The 24,266-nt window shown below is 34.2% G+C and overlaps 1 protein-coding gene across 2 annotated transcripts in view; it reads left to right on the top strand.

Annotated features, from left to right (window-relative positions):
* The window catches only part of Gpm6a (glycoprotein M6A), a 376,173-nt gene extending 362,534 nt beyond the window's left edge, over nt 1-13,639 (top strand). For both annotated transcript variants that reach the window (XM_045141993.1, XM_004657118.3), the window contains exons 5-7: nt 7,295-7,371; nt 7,877-7,942; nt 11,547-13,639. In XM_045141993.1, the coding sequence (XP_044997928.1) occupies nt 7,295-7,371; nt 7,877-7,942; nt 11,547-11,699 (296 nt within the window). In that variant the 3' untranslated portion in view covers nt 11,700-13,639. The remainder of the gene's footprint in view (nt 1-7,294; nt 7,372-7,876; nt 7,943-11,546) is intronic.
* Nucleotides 13,640-24,266: the final 10,627 nt, after the last annotated feature.

The following is a 24,266-nucleotide window of genomic DNA, read 5'->3' as shown; positions in this document are numbered from 1 at the left end:
GTTATTTGTATCCTAATTTTATTATCCTATAAAATAACTGTACAAATTGAGGAGTCTAATATGGAAGTCACCCAGGTGGGAACAGAAACCTTAATTTTATAGAAAAAAAATGAAGTCAGAGGCTCACAAAAAAAAAAAAAAAATCCACAGCAAATGTGAAGCATGAATGTATATGATTAAGCTATTCTTTGAGATTTGCACTGCTTAGAGCATAGTTCTCAATATTCATGGAGATGTAATGTTTCTTAAATGGATATAGAAAAGAATGCATTTTTCAGATACCATGAAGGCTTTAAAAATAATATTTTATGCCTTAATTTGAGAGACATACTGAAAAAGAGGGGAAGAAGAAAGCGAGAAAGAAGGAGAGAGAGGGAGGGAGAGAATATACACACCAAGGCCTCCAGCCACTGCAACCAAACTCCAGATACATACGCCACTTTTTGCATCTGGCATTCTATGGGTACCAGGGGTTCAAACCTGGGGGCAGTTAGACTTTGCAGACAAGCTTCATTAACCACTAGCCCATTTCTCCAGGCCCTCATGCAACCTTCATATCAGCTATTAAACCTTTCTGCTTTAACCATACCATAAGATAGCTAATGTATTTATTTGTTTTCCAGAAAATACACAACTGATCAGAATTCTGACTGTGTATCTACAACCATATTGCATTATCACAAAAAGAAATTCTTCTCAAAAATTGTATTATGGGGCTGGAGAGATGGCTCAGTGGCTAAGGCATTTCCCTACAAAGCTTAATGACCAAAGTTTAATTCTCTAGTACCAACATAAAGGCAGATGCACAGTGGCACATGCATCTGGAGCTCATTTGCAGTGGCAGGAGGCCCTGGCATGCCCATTCTGTCTCTTTGTTCCTCTAGTTTCTATTACTCTCTGCTTGCAAATAAATAAAAATATAAAAAGTATATTGGGACCAATATAGTATTTACTAATATTCACCAAAAAGTCATTGAATAGTTGAGACTATATCAAAAAACAATAATCTTAAATTTTTCAAGAAACTCTAATAAAAATCAGATGATATAGTTCACCTCCCAGAAATCCCAAGAACTTTAAACTACATAATGAAAATTCTTACCATATAATGGCAATTATACCTGCTGCATGTAATAAATACAAGAATTGCAAATGGTATATTAAAAACATAAGCCCATAATATGGTTAAAAAATTAAGCATTGTTTAACTTTAAACACAATATGAATTTTTTTCATTTGTATTTCCAAATAATTTACTATGATTTATATTGCCCTCCAGCTACATGCACCATGATTAATTACACATGATTTTTAGGTGTTTGACTTAGCAAACTTATAAGGTGTTAAAGCTTGTCCATGTTACACTAACAAGAACCAATATTTAAAACTATCCTCCATTAAAACATGAAGAATTCAGATTGCAGCGATGACTCCCCAGCACTCGGGAGGCAGAGGTAGGAGGATCACCATTAGTTCGAGGCCACCCTCGAACTACATAGTGAATTCCAGGTCAGCCTGGGCTAGCAAGGCACTACCTCAAAAAAAAAAAAAAAAAAAAGAAAGAAAGAAAAAAAAATTCTAGGACAAAATAGAGTAAGTGTTGACAAACATGCTTTGGCCATATTTTTATGGTTTCTCTAGGTAAAGCAGCCATACCCTATGAATACTATATTATTAGTCCAAAAGACTGACTTTTCTGGTTTTCTCCAGGTGATCACAAGTTGGGACCACCGGGATAAGTGAGGCTAAGGGCTATACTTTTCTATTCTTTAGAAACCTTAATTGTATCAGTAATTTTAATTTTTCTTAGATAAAACCCCTAAAATAGGAAACATACTGAGAAATAGCTTTGAAGAGTAACGTCAAGGTTATATCAAATAAATTGTTCTCTAGAAGTTAATATAGTTCAGGATTGATGCACAGGTAAACATAAAAAGGTTCAATGAAATCATAAAGTGTTCCTGTGACTGCAATATACTAATGTTAAAAAAGTTGTTTGTGTCTAGTTTGAACATGTAGAAAAAGAAGCAAGAGCTGAAAAGGGGGTCAGTCTCTAGAAACAGGAAATGATATTCCAGAAAGTCTGTCATCTTCAAATTCTACACTTGTAACCAATAAATGTGCTAAACTATAAATATTTATACTTCATAGTAGAGAATTAATTTCTTATCATCCTAAAAAGGATATTATCATAATTATCTAGACATTCTATATCCAACTCTCACAGTTTTCTTAATAAGAATCTTGTAGCCTTAGAAGTGAAGCTTTAGCTGGGCATTGGTAGTACACACCTTTAATCCCAGCACTTGGGAGGCAAAGGTAGGAGGATTGCTGTGAGTTTGAGGCCAGCCTAGGACTATAGAGTTAGTTCCAGGTCAGCCTCAGCTAAAGTAAAACCATGTCTTGAGAAAACAAATAATAATAATTGTTAATAATAATTAATGATAATAAAATATGTGGTGCTGGAGAGATGGTTCAGGGGCTGGCCTGTGAAGCCTAAAGACCCATGTTTGACTCTCCAGATCTCATGTAAGCCAGGTGCACAAAGGTGAGGAAAATAAAAGGTTTCACATTCCCACTAGGTGGCACAAGTGTCTGGGGTTAGATTGTAGTAACTGAGGGCCTGGTATGCCAATTTTCATTCTCTCTCTTTTTCTCTGTCTTCTCTCTCTCTCTCTCTCTCTCTCTCTCTCTCTCTCTCTCTCTCTCTCTCTCTCTCTCTCTCTCTGTAAAATAAAATAAAATATATGTTGCTGTAACTGACTAATAACCAACAAAAGATTTTCATCACCTTAGTGAAAAAAGTCACAGTAATTTCATAGACACATTATGGATAGCTTTCTTAAATGTTTTCACATGGCAGATGCAACTATTTCTTACAAATCATGAAATACTGTTTGTGTTGAGACAGCTTAAAAGGTACAAAGAAGTATAAATCAAGGTGTGACAGAAACTTTAAGATATCATATACTACTATACTGTCTCTCCTAATTCTCCTTGCAATGGTTACTGATGCTTCTCTTATTCAGGTATATTCTTTTAAGAAAGTAGAGGATTGGGAAAGTTACTCAAGCAGGTAAGAATGCTTCCTGAGCAAACATGAAGGCCAAAAAGGTCCTGAGGTGGCCTGAGTTCAGTGTTCAGTACCTTCATAAAAAGCTGGGCATGGAACATTCCTGTACCCCCCAATCCCGTGGGGAATGGAGGCTGGAGAATCACTGGACTTCATGGGTCATCCAGTCTAAGCAAAAAATCAGAAAGTTCAGATTTAATGAGAGACTCTGTCTCTAGGAAATGACATAGAAGATTAAAAGAAGAGTATGCCGATGTTCTCTGTCCTCCATGCCCATCCACAGCATGTGACACATGCATCTTCACATACACAATGCATGCACTATAGATATACCCACATACTTCACCACACACTATACACATGCCTGCACAAAAGAACAGCTGAAAATGTCAGTTAATATTTGGCTGAAATCTATATGGAAATAGCTAGTGAATAAACATGCAACATCACCCTTTATATTTTAAAAACATGAATATGAATAATTTATTTAATTTTTAGTTAGAATAATAACCTGTCAAGTTATAGAAAGATACATATGAATTATGTTTCCAACTTTGCATTGCAGACTACATTGCACATATCCATTCATACTGCTTTAAATTATTCAGATTAATTCACAAACTATTATTTGGACTCCACGTATTTGTAGTACATGGTCAATACAATACACATGTACATGTACATGTCACAGCAGGAACTCTGAGTAGGAGGGTTGGGTCAGAATCTTCACAAGAAGATTCCATCACTGGAAGGAAGCTTCACTAAGTAGTTGTCATTTGAGGCACAGGAAGGATTTACCCCTGGGGACATTCTTATGAGAGAGATAATTCAGTAAGCAATTTTTAAAACAATGCCATGCTTAGTATTTTCAGGAAATAATAGGGAGGCCAGTGTGGTTAAATAAGATTAAGGCAAACCAGGCATGGTGGCACATACTTGGGAGGCAGATTTAAGAGGAAGAGCATGAGTTCAAGGCCACCCTGAGACTACTAAGTGAATTCCAGGTCAGCGTGGGCTAGAGTGAGACCTTACTTTGAGAAACCAAAATGAATAAATAAGTAAATAGATAAATAAATAAATAACATTAAGACAAAAGGGAGAAGAAATTGACATGGCTTCCCCAAGGAGTTTATGGACCATTCAACCATTCATTAGTCTATTATAGGATGCTAAAAGTTTGGGGCTTTGACTTTGAGGGAAGTGGAGTCATAGCAGAAATTTGACAGGAGAACAGCATGTCCTGACATGTAGAAAAATTGATTTGGTGCTATGTAGGGAATCAGTGAAGTAAAGATTCCATTCAGCAAAACATTTTAGCAACCTAGTTGTGAGATATTAGTAACTTGGATCATGAAACTAATAATAGAAGTTGGGAGGAACAATCTATTTCTGCATGAATTTGGATGATAGGGGCAATAGATTTTTCTGATAAATTGCATGGTGAAATTGAGATAAAAATCAGAGATCCAGAGACAGAGGCGACCAAGAGCTCATCACTGAAGTACACCTAAAACAAACCTAACATGACTCAGGGAAATTTATAGAAGAGGGTATGGAAAGATTGTTAGAGCCACAAGTTGGAACATTATGTACAGAGACATTGCCTCTTCCACATAACTGATAGCTACTCCCACAATGCAGGACCCACAATCTCCATGGGGATAATTGGCATCCCCAATGAAGAGGGTCCCTTTGGGGGTGGGAGGAGGCAGAGATGAGAGTAAGGATGGTACCAACATGGGCTGTTTACACACTGAGTATGTATATAACTAATAAAAAAAAAATCAAATGAGAAAAAGAAACTTGGAACAAAGGAAAAAAAAACAGAATACAAAGGAAAATTCAGTTGACTGAACATTTGGAAGCTGATTAGCATAGAATAACATAAAAATGAGAAAGACTAATTGAGAATTCCTGACAATGGAACAGGCAATAGAGATTAAATTAAAAGTTTTGTTCTTCAGATTCTGTTTATTTGGTACTTTTTCAAAATACAAGTAGATATTGGAAAACAATCTCTAGGAAATTAGGTATGCAACCTGAATTCTGGATAGAAATAAAAGCCAATTACATTTTTAAGAGATTCTAATAATAATTTATTTTTGTGGCTCAATGGAATGAATTAGTAAGGTTGAAAGATTGTCAAGGTCTAAACACTTCAAGTTAAGAAATCATGTAGAAAATGAGGAGGCGCAGCTGGGCGTGGTGGTGCACACCTTTAATCCCAGCACTTGGAAGGCAGAGGTAGGAGGATCACCATGAGTTTAAGGACACTTTGAGACTACATAATGAATTCCAGGTCAGCCTGAACTAGAGTGAGACCCTACCTTGAAAAAAAAAAAAAAAAAGGAGGCAGAAAAGGATACTGAAAAAGAAGATTCATTGAGAATGGAAATAGAAGATTCTCGACTTTATAAACAAAACAAATAGGACTTGAAGGAAAAGATCATAACCAACCATCTTCAACACTATTCACAGTCAATAAAATAGAAAGTGAGAATGAATCCTTGGTAGTCATTACTGACCTTTATAGACAATTGTTCATGATGTGCTGAGGCCAAATCTGACTTGAGATGATAAAGTTGGAAATTAGAGAAAAGGTGACTGAGCACAGGCAACACATTCTAGGAGCTTTGTTGCTGATATAAATTGAAAAATGAGCAAGGAAATGTATGTACAGTATGTGTTCCATATGAATTAAGTATATGATGGATCAATATGGAGAACAATAGCCTTTTCAAGCACACTTTTTCAATTATGTGATTTTATCATATAAAATCCCTGCAGTAATATTGTTTGTTGTTGTTGTTGTTGTTGTTGTTGTTATTGTTGTTGTTGTTGTTTTGGGGAGGATTGAGATAGGGTCTCACTCTAGCCCATGCTGACCTGGAATTCACTATGTTGTCTCAGGATGGCCTTGAACTCACTGAAATCCTTCTACCTCTGCCTCCCATGTCTGGAGACTAAAGGCATGTACCACCATGACCAGCCATTTTTTTTTCTTTTCTTAAACCCATCTTGGCAGAAAGAAAAGGGTGTACAAATAGATTTCTGCTTTCATTATGTTGCAATTAGATTTCATTTTCATATAGAAATAGATTCCATCAACCATTAGAATAGAAATTAAAAGAAATGGTTTTGTAAGGTAGGGAATTGATATACTTTAAGATGAGAATGTATGAATGTATTCTACTAAAATGAAGCAAAGAGCAACACATGCTAAATAATTAGATATTAGGATAACAAAACTTTTGATAGTGTTTTTTTATCCATGTATATTCAGCACTTTAGTAGTCTTCAAAACTAAAATGGTAATGTCATGTGAACTTGATCATGTCTAGTTTCCAAATGGAGATCTACAGCCATGACTTAGAAGCACCTGTATGTGATGAAAATGCAATATTATAGGCCTAACATTTATAATTATCACATAATAGTCATGTTCTGAAATCTAGAAGTATATGAATTTTGCAATGTCCCAAGTGGTTCTGACATAGTCGGTACATGACCCAACAGGCGAGAGAAATACAAATGAAACAAAAACTTATAATTTTGGTTTTCTAACAGCATTGCTTTTAATATCAACAACAGAAAATGGACTTATCTTTATAAACCAGAAAAGGCTTTCTATCAGCTGTACAAATTTAGATCCTGACATTAGCACAATCCGTGGTATTGTCACCAAAATAGTTGTGATGCCTCTGCCTCTGTGCTCATTAATGAACCAAACCAATGAACTCATTGCCATCAAATCTAAATGATCAAGCCAGGTGTGGTAGCACACGTCTTTAATACCAGCACTCAGGAGGCAGAGGTAGGAGGATTGCCATGAGTTCAAGGCCATCCTGAGACTACAGAGTGATTTCCAGGTCAGTCTGAGCTGGAGGAAAATACTACCTTAAAAAAAAATCTAAATAATCATATGGATGGATTCAATTATGATTAAGAGTGTTTTAAATTGCTGGGTTGGTGGTTTTACATCTTGCATTCATAATTCTATGTATTGTTATTCTGTACAATGAAAGCTGAGGAAGGATATTTTCCATTTTAACTAAATACAATTTAGCATATAATTTGTGGCATTGTGGTATTTGAGTAGCCAAATGACTTTCTCCCTGGGAGATACATATATATATATATATATATATATATATATATATATATATATATATATATGTATGTATATGTATGTATTAACCAGTAAATTTCTACATATTGTAGGGATTGTGACTATTGGAGAGGAAAAGAAAATTTGTACTGTCTCTGAGAATTTTATGAGAATGTGTGAATCTACTGAGGTGAGTGTTGTCACAGTCTTCAATGTTGTGAGAATTTCAGCATTGATTTTGTTATTTAAGGAAAGTAACAAGGTTAAATATAGTTTGAATTTTCCTTTCCTACATAATTTAATATACAGTGGTTTTATACAGGAGGATTAGAGAATATGAACAAAATATTTTGTATATTGCAAAAAGTTATTATAAATATTTCATATGTTCCAGAAACTTATTTTGATACAGGTTGAAAAGTATACAAAGAAAGCATAAGTTTCTGTTATATTATTGAAATTCATCATTTTCAATGATGTCTCATCTCTCTAATAAAATTATATTAAAATGGTATACTTGTAATGATTTAGTTAATTTGAGAAAAGTTGATTTAGTATTTTGAATGAAATACATGATTTATAAAGAGCTCACTTTTGTTTAAGATATTCAAAGTCTTCTTCATATGATAGTGGCAGTCTTAGTATCTTTTGTGTGTACATTGACACATTTTGGTTCTTTGTGGCTTGTGTTGCAGCTGAACATGACCTTCCACTTGTTTATTGTGGCACTTGCGGGAGCTGGAGCAGCAGTCATTGCTATGGTAAGACCTTGCAATTTCAAACACAAGAATTTTAACTTGAATAAATAGATAATTTATTTCTTATATGAATTTCATTTGAAATGTATATTCAGTATAAAAAATGAGGAAGAGAACAATGCATAAATAAGCAAAAACAAGACTTAATCTATATAAATATTATTACAATAGAAATATCATTGCTTAAGCAATTAAGAATTAAAACACTCAATATTGATAATATTAACAAATTTAACAATTTATTTATATTTAAAATTTTAGATTTATGTAGATATAGAAATTATTGTTGTTGCTGTTATATATATTTATATAATGTTTTCAGTAATATTGCCAATTATCCTTTTTAAGAAAACCAAAACCAGTATTGAGTCACATATAGAAAATATGATGCATTTTTCTCAAAATCATCTTAAGAAGCTATGTGTACTATAGTAATTTTTCCCCTTTTCTTGTGTAGACTATGTGTGTGGGGGCATTACCAGTAACCTTTCAAGTATTATAATTAATTTAATAGATAAAAATAAGTATAATGCATTTTCTAATAGGTTAGAGAAAGCAACACATTTCTTAAAAAGATTCTCTTTATCTGTTGTCAAAGATGACAAATGATGAGAAAATGCTAGTGTGCTAAAAGCCATATCTGGCCAGTTATTCTTCCTGCCTAAGTACTTTTGAACTAAAATCATATAGTTTTAAATTAAAATTAAAAATAAAAAAAACAGGATGGTGGTGCATGCCTTTAATCCTAGCACTCAGGAAGCAGAGATAAGAGGATCACTGTGTGTTCAAGGTCAGCCTAGGACTACAGAGTGAGATCCAGGACAGCATGGGATAGAGTGAGACCCTACCTTGAAAAAACTAAAAACAATTAAGTTTTTAAACTGCCTAAAGCAGATCTAAGATTTTACGTTTTAGGTATATTTAAATTTTAAACATTACTTAACATTTAGGTACAACAACGATAACCTCTAAGTAAGAATCTTGTTTCAGAGTGTGAGGTGTTTGATGATACTATAAGGGCTGATTAATAAAATGGATGAAAGTATAACTATAAACAAAAGACTTATATTCTTAATCTATAATTAATACAGATGTATATCATGGCCAACTGTATAGCAAACACTCAAGGTTCCAAGCTGCAAATATCCTAACTGCAAGACAAGCACATTTGTCCTCATGTATAAATTTTGTGTTCATACATATGTGCATAAGTGCATGTATGGGTACATGTGTGTATACATGCATGGGGAGGCCAAAGATAAATATTAGGTGTCTTCCTCAATTTCCTTCCACCTTATTTTTTGAGAAAGCATCTCTCATTGAACCTGTAGCTCACTTATTTGGCTAGACTAGCTAGCTAGTAAACCCTAGAGCTCCTCACTCTGTCCATATCCCCAACAATTTGATCGTAGGCATACAGCTTAGCACCCTGCTTTTATGTGTGTTCTGTGGATCCGAACTCACGTCCTCATGCTTGTGCAGTAAACACTTTACAAACTGAGCCATATCTCCAGCTCAAACAAAACAGTGTAATACAAATTATTTTGTAACATAATTCTTGATTTAATCTAGGCTTTGCATATATTTAAATATATAGTTATCAGAAATTTTGTTTTGAATGTGAAGAGTTTAGAAGATGATCTAGAGCTGGGCGTGGTGGCGCACACCTTTAATCTCAGCACTCGGGAGACAGAGATAGGAGGATCACCGAGCGTTCGAGGCCACCCTGAGAATACATAGTGAATTCCAGGTCAGCCTGAGCTAGAGTGAGACCCTACCTTAGAGAGAAAAAAAAAAAGGAAGAAGATCTATAAAAATATTAAATATTTTAGTTTAATTTCTCTCTAGATAGTGTCATCATAAAACCTTGTACTACCTTAAATGTTAGACATCATTTAGTTCAACTTATTAGCTCTGACAGGTTAGATCTTAGGCAGTGGTGGAGACACTCTAATTACATCTAATGTTCATGGTAATAATAAGTTTGTTTCACAAATATTACCCTATTGAAAGCATTAATATACTTTCTGTCCATGAACACATTCAATCTTCATAGCAACAATTGTGGACTACATACAATCTCATTTAATGCTCATCATATAGCTACTATCATTATTTATATAACACAGATAAGAAAAGTAAGGTGAATTCTACTATACCAAAACATTTAAACATCATCTGAAACTTATGAAAAGGTTTATGGGAGTATATATTAAAACTAGAAATTGCTCTACTCCATTATTTTGGAGCCCGCTTAGGAAGTTCTACATGCTAGCATAATAAATCATGAGGTTACATCACCCAATCTCTCTTAACCAAGAGGAGAACAGCCAAAGCTCAACAAGGTGTGTCTCCATAAACCTAGACAGCTTCTGAAAAGAAATGACCCTAGATTTCTCTTCAGTATTTCATACATATGCATTCCATTATAATATATTAATTAACTATGACAAAATTATATAATATTCAATAATCTCAGGGACATATATTCTCACATAAAAAAGAAAAATGTTCTGTACTTTGGGCTTTATCCACTTGTGGGCAAGGAGCTCTTTATAATCTCTCTTCTTTCCTTCTCTTGACCTAATAAATTCACTCTAAACTTCAAAAATTGGATTTAAATATCTAAAAGTATTCTTTTATTTGGTAAATATTATGAGTGTCTACTACTTTCAAATACTTCACAGCACTTGATGGTTTTACTATATATGATTTATTTCTCGAAATTTACAAATAAAACTTCATTATATTTATGATGTTTGGAAATTATAACATTTAGAATCTTTACAATGTAGAATGGGTACATGTTAATGAACATATATATTACCTCACTTATTTTGGTGATAAAAACATTTTAAAAATTTACTTTTAGTTTTCTTGGAATTTTTTCAGTTTTGTGACATGATCTTACTATGCTGTCTAGTTTCGACTTGAACATATGATTCACCTGCCTCAACTTTCCAGCTAGCTGGGATTACAGCCTTTACTACCAGGCCTAGTTTAGGTCTTCCTTTTTTTAAACATAACACTTTTAGTTTATTGTGAAGGGGTGAGTGAGTATGTGTGTGTGTGTGTGTGTGTGTGTGTGTGTGTGTGTGTGTGTGTGTTACGCATATGTATGGTCCATATAGCATAGTACTTTCTGTCTTAAAATTTATCATATCATAAAGGAAATTGGAAAATTGATTTTATATAATATTAGCTTTATAATTAAATCCAAAAGTTTGTTTTAGAGTTTCTATGATCCTTCCAAGAGGCAATATATCCTTCTATAAATTCAAAACATACAAACTGTTCTTAATTATGTATTATAAAACATAGATGTGTAAATTTGAAACAAATGGTCTTGTGAATAAGAACAGCATAGACAAGAAATATCAAATAAGGACTGTAACCAGAATTCAGAATTAAAGGAGGACAAGATAGTGATTGTTGCCTATATGAGAGTACATTTTATCTGTATTGTCCCATCAGCATGCAAATATTGGTTCTTTTTTATACATGAACATTGCTAATCTAAATGCATAATTTAATCATTTTTCCTCATAGTAGGTTATAATGAAGATAATGAGCAGATATAAAGTATATATTTTTTTTCTCTGTTTAGGTTCACTACCTTATGGTTCTGTCTGCTAACTGGGCCTATGTGAAAGATGCCTGCCGGATGCAGAAATACGAAGACATCAAATCAAAGGAGGAACAAGAACTTCATGATATTCATTCCACTCGCTCCAAAGAGCGGCTCAATGCATACACATAAATGAATTTCTCTGTTCTTTCCATTTGAATGCATTGGTGTTTAACTAAGGGCCATCCAACCATACAACATTTGAAAAACAAAATGAATGTGCTTCTCATCAAGGATATGTCGGGTGACTTATGAACCATCCAAGTACAAATCCTTGTTGTTTAGCACTTAATGTCTTAATCTGTTAAATTAGTATAATCAGGTCTCTTCTACGAGCTCTTATACAGTCCTTTCTTTTAATTTCTCAGACTTGATAGTTCTATAAGATCAAAGATAATAACATGATCAAATGTAAAAATTGGTTTGATTTTTTAACCATTTCCAAAATGTTATACATAACATCTTTTACATTATTTCTTATGTTTTGAAAAGAAAATAGCTTTTTTATACATTTTAGTTTTGATTTCAGTAACTAGTTTAACTACAGGTAACCTTCAAAGGGACTATTGTATATTATGAACATGAGATAGAGATGACATCATGGTGACTCTTCCTGAAATACAGAAATCTTTTCTGGAGATCAGTGGCCACATGATCATAGGCCCTGGTTAATGGTTTCATCAATCTAAGGTGCAATTTCTAAATTCTTAAAGGTAGATTAAAAAAAAGTGCTTCTTATCTTTGTTAACATTGTATTTTTTCTTGATGTACTTAAGAACGCATTTCTCTCTGATTACTCATATTTATGTTGTGCGCATGTAGAAACAGTAATGCTAATGCATGGCTAGTTGCCTTTCTAAGACTGTGACACCAGGCTAACCTTCTGAAGTTTAGTATAGAAATAATCTCACTGGAACTATCTAACTGTGGACTGTTGGAAAATGATCTTTTTGTGATTTATGCAGTGGCTGGATTGGAACTTTTAATATGCTAATGTGGAAAATTCATTACCTTTATAAAGGTGATATATTAAAAATAAGCACAGTAACCCCTCAAAAGTTGTCTTACCTACTTAAAAACTTTTAACGGATTGCACCTCTGTAAGCTATTCCTAAAATGTGTATGATATATTTGAAAAGGCTTCCATTAATATAATAGCTTTGCTTGCAGCCTTCCAATATATGTTGGTTTACCTGTAGTGTTTCCTAAAGTGTGGTCAGAGGCCACTATAGAATGTTATTGTTTGGAAGTATAGTGATATATTTGTGTTTTTATTTCAAGTAAGTCATTTTAACCAAATGTTTATTCATATTCATTTATAAGAAGTACCTGTATCAGAAAAAATTTATAAGTAAACATTCAGTATTATTTGATTATATTTGTGTTTCTTTTAACGTTGAATTTCTTCTTTTATTGATTATTTCTAATGCTACAAGAATGCTGTAAAGTGTCTTTTAAAATAATGATGTAGCCTGACAAGACATTTTTGTCAGTTTATAAAACTAAATAGTATTATGCACTTATTTGACCTTGTGAAATCCTTCCTCAGTGTAAGTGCATTTCTAATAAAATTATTGAGTGAAACAATCTTTGTACAACTACTAGTTATGCATCATCAGTAATTTTATAAGTTCTTGTAGTACGCAATGGGTATTACTAGCATTATCTATAGCATGATTATGCATTCTGTAGTATTAATTTGGGGTTCTTTTGCTTTTATAACACTTAGATTATCTTACTGGTTCAACATTTTTCTGATATATGCAGTATTAAATATATTCATCAAAAGTATTAATGGGCTTCTTGAATTCTATATTATAGTGTTTCAGTTCTGTGTCTACAGTTTGTGATGATTTTTAAAACTGTCTTTTAAATTTATGTAATGATGTTGACCCTTTGGGCTTTTATTTCTGGTATTAGAATTTGTATTTCCACAGAGTGCTTTGTAGCAGGCATTACAATTAATCTGTTTTGTACATAAATGTGCCAACAGCTTGATGGTGGCGTTTTTGAAATGTAGAACAAAGTGCTTGCAAAATGTAATAAATACAGTTGTGTACTTTGTGTACTTATTCTTAGTTTCTACAGTGTTTTTTGTTCTGTTTTGTTCACTCTTCTTTCTTATTGTCCTGTTTCTTATTCTTTTCACATGCAATAGATGGCACCTCTGAAGGTTATTATTTCATTTGAGGCACTTAAGAAGTCAAGGAAAATTCTGTATGTAGGCATTCAATGCAAGGACATGACAAAGTAGAGGAAGAAAAAGAATAGACTTTGGGAGTAATTTCCTGGTTTCTTTTGTTTTGTGCCTGACTTCTATTGTTTGTCCTTTCTTTAGTGCTTAAAAAACTCATGACAACAACAGAAAAAAAACGAATGCAATTCAGGAAGAAATATGGTATTTTGGCTTGCTTCAAAATATCAAGGTGAGAGCAATGAGATTAAAAACCTTTTTTTTTTTTTAGAACTTTGTTTGTTTTGGATCTTTTTTCTGGCCAAACTAGAAAAATGGAAATAGTGTTATCAACAAAAATATTTATTTTATAAGCTATGAAAAATGAAGTTTTAGTTAATGTATTTCTACATATTGAAATATAAAAATTCATAAACTTGCACAAGGAATGTCTTCAATAATTGAAAGTACTTCAATAATTGAAAATAGGTAAATTTTTATCTTTTAAAAGTCATTCTTAAGATAATGAAAAAATTATTCCTCCCTAAATCTGATTAAGTAAATAATAAGTATTATATGTTCTAGTGTTTCTCAGTTTTTACTGTAACAAGAAGATAATTTAAAGGAAAAAGTCAGTATGAACAACAATTTCATAATTTCCCCTTTATCCATGGGAAATATGTTCCAGGCCCACCAATGGAGACTAAAACTGCAGAATACTGCGCCCTATATACCCTGTTTCTCTTATGTATATGTGCCTATGGTATTATTTTATAAATTGGCACAGGAACAAACTAAAAATAATAGCACATGTATAACATCTGTGGTTTAAGTTAGTGCGAGTGTGCTTGTGCTCTCTCTCTCTCTGTCTCTCTCTCTCTCTCTCTCTCTCTCTCTCTCTCTGTCTCTCTCCCTCTCTCTCTTCCTCTTCCCACTCCCCTTTCTCTCTCTCTCTCTCTCTCTCTCTCTCTCTCTCTCTCTCTCTCTCTCTCTCTCTTTCCTGTATCTGGCTCTGGTTCTATGGTGCCCCATTACCCATCACTGCCATGGGTTGGGTGACACTGGAAAACGGGATAATTTATGTCCAAAGAGGGACAGGAGTGGGATGGTTATTTCTTTAATTGGAAAAAAATGAAATGAAAAATCACAGAAAGATAGGGACTACTATACATACTTTTCAAAATCTCATCACTAGGGCAGTATATGTCTTGGGAAAGGAAAGCACCTTTATTTTTCAACACAAAAAGTAGCACAGTTTATCACTACAGCAACTATTTCCTTCTGGGAATTATAAAGTTAAAGTAAGGCTAATGAAATTACTGACTTTGTATAAAACAATTCTAAGTTGAGGGTTTGTTCCTTCAGGGCAAAAGTTAGAAATAGACTGTCTTAAAGAACATGTGGGGCTGGAGAGATGGCTTATCAGTTAAGGTGCTAGCCTACAAAGCCTAAGAACTCCACTCCCATTGTCATCCTCAAGATCCCATTTGTAGCCAGACACAACAGCAATACAAGCATGCAATGCCAAGAATGCGCACAAGTGGGCACATGCGTCTGGAGATTCATTTGCAGCAGCTAAAAGGTCTGGGTGCACCCATTCTCTCTCTCTTTCTCTCTCTCTCTCCCTCTCTCCCTTCCTCCCTCCCTCTCTCTCTCTCTCTCTCTCTCTCCCTCTCCCTCTCCCTCTTTTTCTCTCTTTCTCTCAGAAAAAGAACATGTGTATCTAACATTGTTTAATTTTTGCATCAAAGTGTGTTTTACTTCGGTACCCACACAGCCAAAATATATTCGCAATAATGAAATTTGAATTGGACTAGAGTACTTCAAAGAAATATCTTTCCAGAAAGATATGTATATAAAATATTATTTTAATAAACTGGAGACAAACCTATGTAAAATTCTACTAACTCAAATGTAAATCTTTTCACTAGCATGTATAATCCTAAGAGGTTGGATTTCTTGTTACAAAAATAATTTTTACTTTTTTTTTTCCTTGCTTCATATTTTTTAAAATTAATTTTGTACTCACGAGAATACAATCAAGTTGGTACCATTGTTAGCCTCCTCCCTGTCTGCCCCTTCCTCCTAGACCCTCCTTGTTGTGGTATATAGGCCATGCATTGTGGGGTTAGACCTCAGTTATGGGTAATTTTTACTTTTTTGATCATTGTTTATACACTCTCAATTATGTTTAAAAACTTCAAAGAATTTAAAAAAGAAATTATTAAATTCATTCTTTGATGGATAAAGGAAAAAAACAAAATACTAAATGAAACACTATATTGAGCATTTTATTTTACTATATTGAGCATTGTATTTCTAACCTGTGAAATTTTTCTGGTGGTATCTGAAAATACCAGACAAAATAAAATAAACAAAAGCTTATAGGAAAACTATAAGTAGTTGATAAGTCCCAATATTTCTACTATGATTCTTTGAGAAACAAAAGAAAAAGATATTCCGTGGGGTAATAAAACAATACAAAATAAAAAATAAATAAAGATTAGACAAAGAAACAACAGCTTTTAAATAACAATAGAGTAAAGTAACAAAAACTTTCTTTTATGACGTTTTTCCTCTTCCACTCAAGGGACTTGAGCAGTAAGTGTTCAGTGCTCAGGTCTCAGACTCCTAAAATGAATTTGTTTCAGGCCCTCTGGGTGCTGGAGATGAATCACAGAGGAGCCAGTCACATTCTACTCACCAACACTGCTACTCTGAAGAGAAATTTGAAACGTTTTTAACCTGTAGAAGAATCACAGTATTTGTTTACTTGTTTCAATCATTTTTGTGCCTTGAGATCCTTCTGAATGGGCCTGTGGACCCTCAATATGCATACAACTTTATGAGTTATCGATTCTTTTTAAACCATTATTTAAAGGAGTACTACTCCAAGAAGTGTAAAAGAACACACCAAAGCATGGAAAGAAATGTTTACTGTTTGTCATTTAGTAGGGTAATTATCCTTTTTGAACATGAATTATCATGCTTGTTATATTTATCATTATCATTTCCTTCTTTCTTCTCTCTTCCTCTCTCTTTTCCTCCCTCTCTCTCTTCTTCCTTCCCCCTTCCCACCTTTCCCCCATTCTTTCCTCCCTCTCTCACTCACTTCCTTTCTTTCTACCTTTTTTGAGTCACTGTCTTTCTATGTACTCCAGGCTAGCTTGTTACCCATTATGTATCAAGATAGCTTTGATTTTTTTGTCTTCCTTGCCCTTCTTTGCTGTAAGTGGGATAACAGCCATGCACCACATCACCTGACCTGCTTTTCTTTCTTTCTGTTGTGCTTAGTGTTGGTTTGTTTTGGTATGCCCAGAAAGTACTAACTTTTTTTTTTCCTTAGAATTATTTACACAAGGTTCATTTATATAAATAAAATATCATTTTTATTTGATTCACTAGTCAAAATGCCTATAAATTCTCATTTGTGTTCTATTAGAAAGAGTTTTCTGGCCTGGAGAGATGGCTTAGTGGTTAAGGTGCTTACCTGTGAAACATAAGGACTCATGTTTGACTCTTGAGGTCCCATGTAGTGTTACAAGCATGCAAGGTTGCACATGAGCATAAGAGGGCACATGCATCTAGACCTCAATTGCAGTGGCTGGAGGCCCTGGTGTGCCAACTCTCTCTCTCTCTCTGTCACACACACACACACACACACACACACACACACACACACACACACATTAAAAAGGCCAGTTAGTTGAAGTTGTCTCAAAAAAAAAATAATAAATAAATAAATAAATAAATAAATAAATAAAACTTGTTTTCTGAGGCAAGTGATAGTGGCATATGCCTTTAATCCTAGCAATCAAGAGGCAGAAGTAGTACGATAGTTATGGGTTCAAGGCCAGCCTGGAACAAGAGTGAGTTTCAGGGCAGCCTGGGCTACTTTGGTCTTTACCTTGAAAAACATAGTTTTCTGATTTCTAATATATAAATATTAAGAATTGGCAGTTTTAGTCTTTAAAAACTGTAAACTCTGGCATCTTTTCATCTTAATAAAATTTATTTGTATGCTTATATGCAAAATATGTGTTTGTGTGTATAGATATATGTTACATGAAAATGTTGCTAGGTGGACATGAACATCTATTTATCCCAAATAGGATACTTATAGTACACCAAAGAAATGATTTTAACAAAGTCAGATCAGTGAATCAGTGAGTTTATTGCAGTCATTTACAGGAATATAGGAGAGGAGTTACGGAAGCATGGATGACTCAAAGGCTACTCCATCATCAAAATATACCATCTCACATAAGTGACCACTTACAAAAACCAAATACATCCTGGAGCTCACTGTACACCTTTCTGGCAGCGAAACCAGTCAGTCTCCTATCCAACGCAGTTTACTTTCCTTATGTAACCTTAGGCAAAGATCTTGTGATAATAAAGGGTATATAATATATAAAGCTCCTAAAATCCAAATAATACTTAATGAAGAGAGACTGAAGGAATTACCATTGACATCAGGATCAAGTTTCAGAAACAATTCTTAAGTCTTGTGAGTTTGGTTACTTGTTGAGCCTGGTAAGCTTCATTTACCTCCTGGATCTTAATGGATCTCTCTCCAGGATGGAATGTTTCAATTTAGGGGAAATTGTGTGTGTGTGTGTGTGTGTGTGTGTGTGTGTGTGTGTGTGTAAATTGGTCTTTAAAAAAGATATAAATGTATTTTTTCATATATACAGGGAGAGGGTTCCCAGAAGCATTAATATAAAACAATACTAACATCAATTACAGGAAAGCTTAAATAATGCATCCCATTGTTTTAGCTTAAACTGTGTGATTTCGTGTCTTCCCATTAATGTCCACCCCTAGTGACCAAGCCAATAACACAAATTTTCTTCCCTTGTCTTTGATGTTAGAAACTTTTTCTTTACATATACAATGCTCATGAAGATTACTATGTTCATTATCCTTCTTGATCTTTTATTTTTGAATAAGATGATATCAAACCTTTGAGACAAAATAAAATGTCTGAGGTAAGAACTATGAATGCAGCTTAACACAGCAACAGTTTTCTTATAAGACATCTCTATGTCATTAAACAACCTACCTGGGTCTTGCATGTTATACAGTACACAAAGAAATTTAGAGATAGAATAGTAGATGAAAATGATTCAAAAATAATATTTTATACACAGTCATGCTATTAATGAAAGTTGACACAATGAATATCAAGATGTTAACCTTGGATTTTTATTCTCCATTGTCTAATATCCATGAATCCTATCAAGTAGCTTCCACATTTTCCTGAATATGATCCCTTGCTACTTATATAAGTATAAATTTTACACTTAAAGTAGTATAGAGATGTCTGCTAAGGCAAATAGAAATGTCTGATATTAATATGACCTGAAGTATCATTTACAGAGTTTGAGACTTTATTTATCTCCTACAAGGGTATTGACCTGGCTTTATCTTAGCCACTCAAATCTTTAAAAAAGTGTGATTCTCAATAACGGAAAACCATTCCTAATCTCATTTTAACCTCCACTTAGTCTTCCAAGTGACTTACAGTTTTGAGACCATGCATCCATTGATTCCATTCCTTTCAGCATCCTGCCCTGTCATTCTTATTCCATTGGTAACTAGGTTGCACAGCCTAATCTATCATTATAGTCACTCCCTTCACAAGTCTTCAGTTTCTTTGACCTATAATGATAAGATGGTAACCCTTATTTAAAATATCTGTTTAGCCGGGCGTGGTGGCACACACCTTTAATCCCAGCACTCGGGAGGCAGAGGTAGGAGGATCGCCATGAGTTCAAGGCCACCCTGAGACTCCATAATGAATTCCAGGTCAGCCTGGGCTAGAGTGAGACCATACCTCGAAAAACCAAAAAAAAAAAAAAAAGATAAAATATCTGTTTATATTTGTCTCTTCCCATGAACCCATCTAATAAAATGTGGCTGAAGAAAAATGCATGTCCAGGTTAAACTGGCATATCTACCTTTGGGTGAACCCTACCAGCTGCCAATTAACCATTTCCTAGAACAGGAAATCGCAACCTTTTCTATCAACTATCAGAAATTATTTCAGGTGTTTGTGCTATGAAGTCTCAGTTGTAGCTAATTAATAATACTGTGTAATGAAAAAGTAACAATAGTAGCAGTAATTTTTTTGAATTTCTATAAATCTAAGGGGAAGTGGTACCAGGACATTTGAAGTTAACAAAATTCACTCATGTTGAAGTCTTTTATGGTTCAGGTTTGCAACTAATCTATGAATATTCTCTCATATACTTTTTTTAAAAATTTAATTTATTAGTTTTCTTTTCAGCAAATACAGGCAGTTTGGTACCATTCTCATATACTTTAATTATCTCAAGATTACTTGTAATGATTTGAGCAGTATCAATGCTTTATAAATAGTTGTTATTCTTTATTAATTGGGCAATAATGAAAAATCTGTACACTTATGGAATATGTACATTACAAATATTTTACCCCACTCTGGAATGCTTATAATTTTTAATGGTGGTATATCAGTCAATTACCAAGTTTTCACTCCTGATTAATATTTTTGAAAATCTTGGCAAATTCCAAGTTCATTATTTTGCATTTTGCATTTAGAACTAAAAGTTCAACTAAAGCTGTCATTTCTGTATATTTCTGTAAAGGACAAAGTACTTTTTTGTAAGGCAGCAATTACTTCAAAATCATTTCTACAACAATACTATGAATTCATAAATATTTTAATATATGGTCATATAAATGTACCTCTGTTTTCTCTACTTGTCAAGAATGAATTGTTACACTTGATATTTTTCATATTAATTCCTTTGAAGCAACCTGTTATTTCTACTTGAAAAAATCTGATGGATTATAATGGAAAGTACATGAAATATGATTACAAAAAAATGACATGTTTGAAATACTAATTCTTTTAACTTATGATCATGATATAATTTTCCACTCATTTAGGAAATCTAAAATTTTTATTTGTAACATTTAAAAATTATTATTGAAGAAATTTTCACATTTCATTATATTTCTTAGATATTTGCTATTTGGTGCTATTTTGGAGAACAACAGTTTTCAAATTCATTACATAGAACTATGATTTATTTTTAACATTAATTTTGACCAAGCAACCTGGACAAATGATTGTGATATGGTCTTATTCAGATATTTATCAACATAGTTACATATCAGAATATCCAGCTTGATTTCTTTCTTTAATTACTTTGGGATTTTGTTTCTGGCTGACTGAATGATTGATTTTAGTTATACTAATCTTACTAAGATATCTAGTTCAAATGAAATTAATTGAAGTCAGAAAGAATAACTTTCAATTATTTATTTATTTATTTATTTATTTATTTATTTATTTATTTATTTGAAAGTAGAGAGAGAATGATCGAATGAGAATGAGTGTGTATATACCAGGGCCTAATTTCACTGCAAATGAACTCTAGACACATGTGCTACTTGGTGTATCTGGCTTATGTGGGTACTGGGGAATAGAACTTATGCCTTCAGGCTTTGCAAGCAAGTGCCTTTAACCACTAAGTCACCTCTCCAGCCCCAAATCATTTTAACCTGAAAAAATAGGTCCAAAGTTCTACTAGTAAATGCTTTTGTTAGACATTTTTAGCAAATTAGGGCAATTTCTTTATGTACATAGCTTACTAAGAATTTTCCACAGATATGTGCTTTTACAGAATCTACCAGGATGATCATGTGACATTTTCTCCATTATTAACTTGGAGAATTACACTTACTGAGTGTTGAATATTTAATCACATTATCTTCATGGAATGAGGTCTACATAGTCATGCTATGCAATTTCTCCCTCACTTCATTTAACTTGTTAATGATTTCTCAGAAAAAAATATCTATGTTGAGGAGTCATAACTATCATGGAATCACTTTCTTGTGAATTTCTGGTTGGATTTGTGCATATAAACCCTGATAGACTTATAAACGAGCAGAAATGTACTCTATTCCCACCTCACCCTCAACATATCACCTGCCCTGACTCTAGGAAAATTCTCTAAAAACCATGAACCTGCACACTTACTTCTAATCTCCAAAAGGGCAAATATTATAAACTATATGTCAATCATTTTATTGTCCTGTTATGACAATCTTTGCTGTTAATTGCTGCCTGAAAAAGCACTCAAAGATTGAGCAGCTTATTTTTTCATCTCCTAGTCAGATCATCTAGAAGCAAACTTCACACCTCTTATGATACTGAAGTCATCGAAAGTTAGGCTGGAAAGACTCTTGTGTGGAGATCATTAGCAAGTATTAAAGGAATCAGTTACTGTGGGGTATTCATGAGGTCTCAGTTTCTCATGGACTATTTGGTACACTTTCTTATGTAATGGAAATACAATGATTCTATTCCCACATGAACACATATACTTCTCAGAAGGCATGAGCTATGGATTTTATTTTACAAATATTATTTACAATGATAGTTCTTCAATTTTTATATTTTCAATTTAACAACATTAAAATGTATTTGATGCTATCTTTTTGGATTATTATTTATTTTATTTTATTTTTTTAAATTTAATTTATTAGTTTTCTTTTCAGTAAATACAGGCAGTTTGGTACCATTATTTAGGCTCATCTGTGATCTACCCCCTCCCATTAGACCCTCCTTGTTATTGAAAATGGGTCGTGCATTGTGGAGTTAGCCCCCAGTTATTAGTATGATAAATGTCTCTGAAAATCATGACCCAACATGTAACTCTGACATTCTTTCCGCCCCCTCTTCCGCAAGATTTCGCTGAGCCATGTTGGGTTCATTTTTGGTCTGCTTCAATGCTGAGGTGTTGGGGGCCTCTGAGGCTTTGGCTCTCTGATTTGGTAGGAGTTGATTTTTCTCTGCATTGATCTCCTTCCCCTTTGTGCTGGTATCCAGTTCACAGGAAAACATCACCCTTGCTTATTTTGCCAGTTGTCCTTAGTTTCAGTTGGGCCCCTTTTGAGGTATGTTGGGGCAGCTCTCTTCTTAGGATCTGCATCTATCTGGAAAAGAGAAGCAGATTCTCCAATGGAGAGTAAGTTAGCACCCAGAAAATTGAGATAACACTTTTTTGATAGACAGTTTGATAGGTGTAGGCCCTCTTATACCCCGTGATTGATGGTAGCTTCATATTGTAGAGTTGGCTTGTGTTTGGGTATGGTTCTGACTTGTTTCCCAGCTCCAGCTAAGGGTCTAGTACCACTGAGTGGATCAGTTAGCCAAATCAAGAGCAATTGATTCCTCACCATGGCTGTGTACCACTATTGCACTTGTGTGGGTATCACATCCGGTTATTTCTTGCTACTTAGGTTAAACAATGTGTTGCTTGGACAGATCTTGGTCACTTCCCCCAGTCGCCTATGTAGCGCCTTCTGGCACTAGACACGCTGACTGTCTGGGGACTGACTCTCTCCTGGCTTCCAGCCATGTCATTCCATTTTACGTGTCAGCTGCGTATGGAGTCTTCAGCAATAGGGTCTTACCACTGGTCTTTGGTGGGTCATCAATTACTCTGACAGAAGTCTGTCATTGTTTTGGGAAACCTTGAAGGTTTCTTTGTTCAAAAGCTCATTGTGGAATGTAGGCCCAAGCTGGAAGTGGGGGTTACAGGTCAGTGTCCACTAAGAAATTGAAAAAGATAACTAATATACAAGAGTTAGACAGGAGAGAGATAGAGGAGAGAGGGGGAGAGGGAAGGAAGGAAGATGTAGGAGATTTAGGTCAGTCTTGATCCTACCCTCTCCAGTGTCTTGTGGTTCAGGTGTTTCCTGTAAGGGACTAGTGAAGGTTCAGCCATTTGGTCTGTTTTTTAGGAAGTAGAATTTTATGGTACCATTGCCGTTTGGGTCCGGATTACTGTTTTCCACCCTTTGATTCCCTCCCCGCCCTCCCATCCATCTTATTGTCTAGTCCATGAGGTACTTGCTGGGTATGTAAGGCATCTTGGACAGATTCAGGTTAGGTGTTGCAGATGAGTGAGACTATGTGTCGATTTTTTTTCTGTGATTGGGTAAGTTCGCTGAGAATGATCTGTTCCAGGTTCAACCATTTTTCCTCAAATTTCTTTATGTCGTTTTTCTTACTGCTGTATAGAATTCCATTGTGTAGATATACCACATCTTTGTTATCCATTCTTCTAATGATGGACATCTGGGTTGATTCCAGCTTTTAACTATTACGAATTGAGCTGCTACAAACATGGTTGAGCAAATCTCTCTGGCTTTTGGTTTAAAGGTTTTAGAGTAGATGCCCAGTAATGGTATAACTGGGTCTGTTGGTATTTCTATAGTCAGCTTTTCTAGGAGTCTCCATATTGCTTTCCAAAGTGGTTGTACCATCCTGCATTCCCACCAACAGTGAATGAGTGTCCCTGCTTCTCCACATCCTCGCCAGCATTTATTTTCATTTGACCTTTTGATGTTGGCTATCCTTATTGGGGTAAGGTGGAATCTCATAGATGTTTTGATTTGCATTTCTCTGATGATTAGGGATGATGAACATTTTCTTAGGTATGTGTTTGCCATTTGTATCTCTT

Source organism: Jaculus jaculus, chromosome 1, assembly GCF_020740685.1.
Source record: "Jaculus jaculus isolate mJacJac1 chromosome 1, mJacJac1.mat.Y.cur, whole genome shotgun sequence".
Lineage (NCBI taxonomy): Eukaryota > Metazoa > Chordata > Mammalia > Rodentia > Dipodidae > Jaculus > Jaculus jaculus.
The sequence above is the reverse complement of the archived record's forward strand: the minus strand, read 5'-3'. Positions and strand labels throughout refer to the sequence as shown.